The sequence below is a fragment of the Octopus bimaculoides genome, chromosome 25 (genome assembly GCF_001194135.2).
Source record: "Octopus bimaculoides isolate UCB-OBI-ISO-001 chromosome 25, ASM119413v2, whole genome shotgun sequence".
Classification (NCBI taxonomy): domain Eukaryota; kingdom Metazoa; phylum Mollusca; class Cephalopoda; order Octopoda; family Octopodidae; genus Octopus; species Octopus bimaculoides.
In genome coordinates this window covers 23012789-23015710 of record NC_069005.1, presented here as the reverse complement: position 1 = coordinate 23015710, position 2922 = coordinate 23012789, and the positions used below count along the sequence as shown (strand labels likewise).

General features: G+C 42.4%; 1 protein-coding gene across 1 annotated transcript in view; it reads right to left on the bottom strand.

Annotated features, from left to right (window-relative positions):
* The window catches only part of LOC106874343 (angiopoietin-related protein 1), an 86384-nt gene extending 83468 nt beyond the window's left edge, over window positions 1-2916 (bottom strand). Inside the window, exon 1 of the mRNA XM_014922048.2 lies at window positions 1853-2916. Coding sequence (XP_014777534.2) covers window positions 1853-2522 — 670 coding nt within the window. The 5' untranslated portion in view covers window positions 2523-2916. The remainder of the gene's footprint in view (window positions 1-1852) is intronic.
* Between the last annotated feature and the right edge of the window lie 6 nt (window positions 2917-2922).

Below are 2922 nucleotides of genomic sequence, written 5' to 3'. Positions count from 1 at the left end.
AGTAGTAGTAGTAGTAGTAGTAGTAGTAGTAGTAGTAGTAGTAGCTATTTTTTCTCCTCCTCCTCCTCCGTCTCGTCCTCCTCCGTCTCGTCCTCCTCCGTCTCGTCCTCCTCCATCTCGTCCTCCTCCGTCTCGTCCTCCTCGCCCTCCGTCTCGTCCTCCTCCTCCTCCTCCTTCTGTCCTCATTCTTCTTCTCCTCCTCCTTCTTCTCTCCTCATTCTTCTCCTATTCCTCCTCCTATTTCTTCTTCTTTTTCGTCATCGTTTTGCTGGAGAGGTAATGGTGATGATGATGATGGCAGTGGTGTAGTCAGTGTTGGCGTGGACTCTCGACTGGCTAGAAATAATAGCTGAATTTTCGCGAAATAAAATTCTACAGTCTTAAATAAGGAACGATACAATCTGTAATGTAGTTTCTATTATAAAAAAAAATGATGAGACTATTACGATAGGAGCAACAGCTTTGATAACAGGTCTGAGTAAAACCAGACTCAATAGATAATCTACTTTTAGATATACAATGCCAGAATAAAAGATAGGATACATTAGATGATGTAATTGTAGATACACTGTACTTGAATAAAAGGCGAGATTGTTATGGCGACAACTTTAATCTCAGATGTCTTGAATCATTGTTGAGCTGAGCTAAACAACAAAGGACACATGTTGTTCTAGCTATGCTGTGTTTCAATAAAGGCTTGGATGATCACGGCTGGAACGTCTTTCATTAAATGTTTTCTAATCGGTGTTAAACTTGGGCTAAGCAACAGCTACAAGAAGGAGTGATTTGTTAGATATTGTAGTTGGAGATACACTCCCCGGGAAAAATGAGATGATGGTCACATCTGGAATGTTTTCGATCACAGGTCTGTTATGCAGACCACAAGTGTCTCTCATCCGGCGCTAGACCAGACCGATGATTAAAGCCACAAGGAGGGTATCGAATGATACATATTAATAATGTCGTCATAGGTATACTGTGTGTTAATCTTAAACACGACGGCCATAAACTGAATTGTATGTGATCATAGAAATGCTGGCCGAATACTAACCAGGAGCAAAACAACCGGAGCACAGAAGGACATATCAAATAACTTGGAGAAAGAAATACTGTGTCTGAATATAAGAGAGGGCGGCTATAATTGAACAGTATTTGATCATGTGTGTTGGCACTCCGTCGCTTACGACGTCGAGTGTTCCAGTCGATCCGATCAACGGAACAGCCTGCTCGAGAAATTAACGTGCAAGTGGCTGAGCACTCCACAGACACGTGTACCCTTAACGTAGTTCTCGGGGATATTCAGCGTGACACAGTGTGACAAGGCTGATTCTTTGAATTACAGGCACAACAGAAACAGGAAGAAAGAGTGAAAGAAAGTTGTGGTGAAAGAGTACAGCAGGGTTCGCCACCATCCCCTGCCGGAGCCTCGTGGATCTTTAGGTGTTTTCGCTCAATAAACACTCACAACGCCCGGTCTGGGAATGGAAACCGCGATCCTATGACCGCGAGTCCGCTGCCCTAACCACTGGGCCATTGCGCCTCCCCATTTGATCATAAATCTGCTGGATAAGAACTGACCCAGAGCAAAACCAAAACAGAAACAACAGTCAGGTACACAAAGATATGCTATGTTGTGAGTAAAAGAGAACTCATACTCCCATTTACGTCCGAGAATCAATGTCTGAATAGAAAAAGATGGGATGATCATAGGTCTATTCAATCAGGGCTGACCGGAGTTAAGCAGTGACATTCAATTGCACACAGTAATATCATGTGGTGTAAAATGTATTATAAACATTGGAAACACAAACAAGCAAGTCAGAATAATATATAAATATGTATACATACATACCTTTCGGGTAAGATCCATTGATTAAAAACTGTCTGGTAATGGGTCCGTCGTTATAGGTGTCTGTGGTTGGGCTCTTGGCTGATTCGATTTTAGATTTTCGTAAATCATTACCACCCGAACCATAATTAGACAGAATGGCGTTATCCTCGATAATCCGGTTGGCGTAGCGGGACGAAGATTTCTTTTTGATATTGTCTTCTTCCACTGCGAACCCAGGTTTCAGTGTCACGCTGGTCATAGATTCGAGCTCTGCGTTGTCAACGATGGACTCACACGAACATTGCTGTTTCTGCTGTTTCTGATATTGTTGTTGTTCTTTGTCTACCAGTGTCTTTACGAGTCTGTCCACATTTGAAGCCATGTCCATCAGCAATTGCTTGTATTGAGCACTCGTGTTCCGAAGTTCTTCCACTTCATGGCGTAGTTCGTTGTTTTCGTTTGTCTGTCGTTTCACTTCGATCAGTACAGATTCCACCAGATTCTTCCACTCACGATGAAATCTACGAAACGGGTGATGCGGCCACTTAATTCGACCGAAACAGCCATCGCCAGAAAAACGTATTTGGCGAACAGTCGGCTGTGTTAGAGACAGACAAATACAGGAAGCCAGTAAAACGTAGATAAAAGTCGTTTCGAGAGAATTCCGTCCCCCGAGGACAGTAGCGGCCATCCTAGGTCTTTGGGTTTCTTTCTGGAAATGTTTTTGCTTTCTGGAAATGTCTAATGCTCTCGGTGGAAGTTATCATAAATCGAAGCTGGTGCCAACCTGCTTCATCGTTTGCCTTCTATTTCTTTCTTTCTTTCGTTTTTGTTTTTTTTGTTTTTTGTTTTTTGTTTTTTGTTTTCTGTTTCTCCTACTCTTCTTTCTCTTCTCTTCCTTCTTCTTCAGTAATAATTATGCCTTGCTTTCACCCTCTCTCCTCCTCTTCATACGCTCCCCTCTTTCTTTCTGCTCCTATTTGAAGAAAAAAAAATCTTTCTCTCCCTTCGACTAACTCGCTCTTTCCAATTGTATATAATGTGAAAGTGGGCACGTTGATGTGAAATAGGTTGTGAACAAAGAGAGAGAA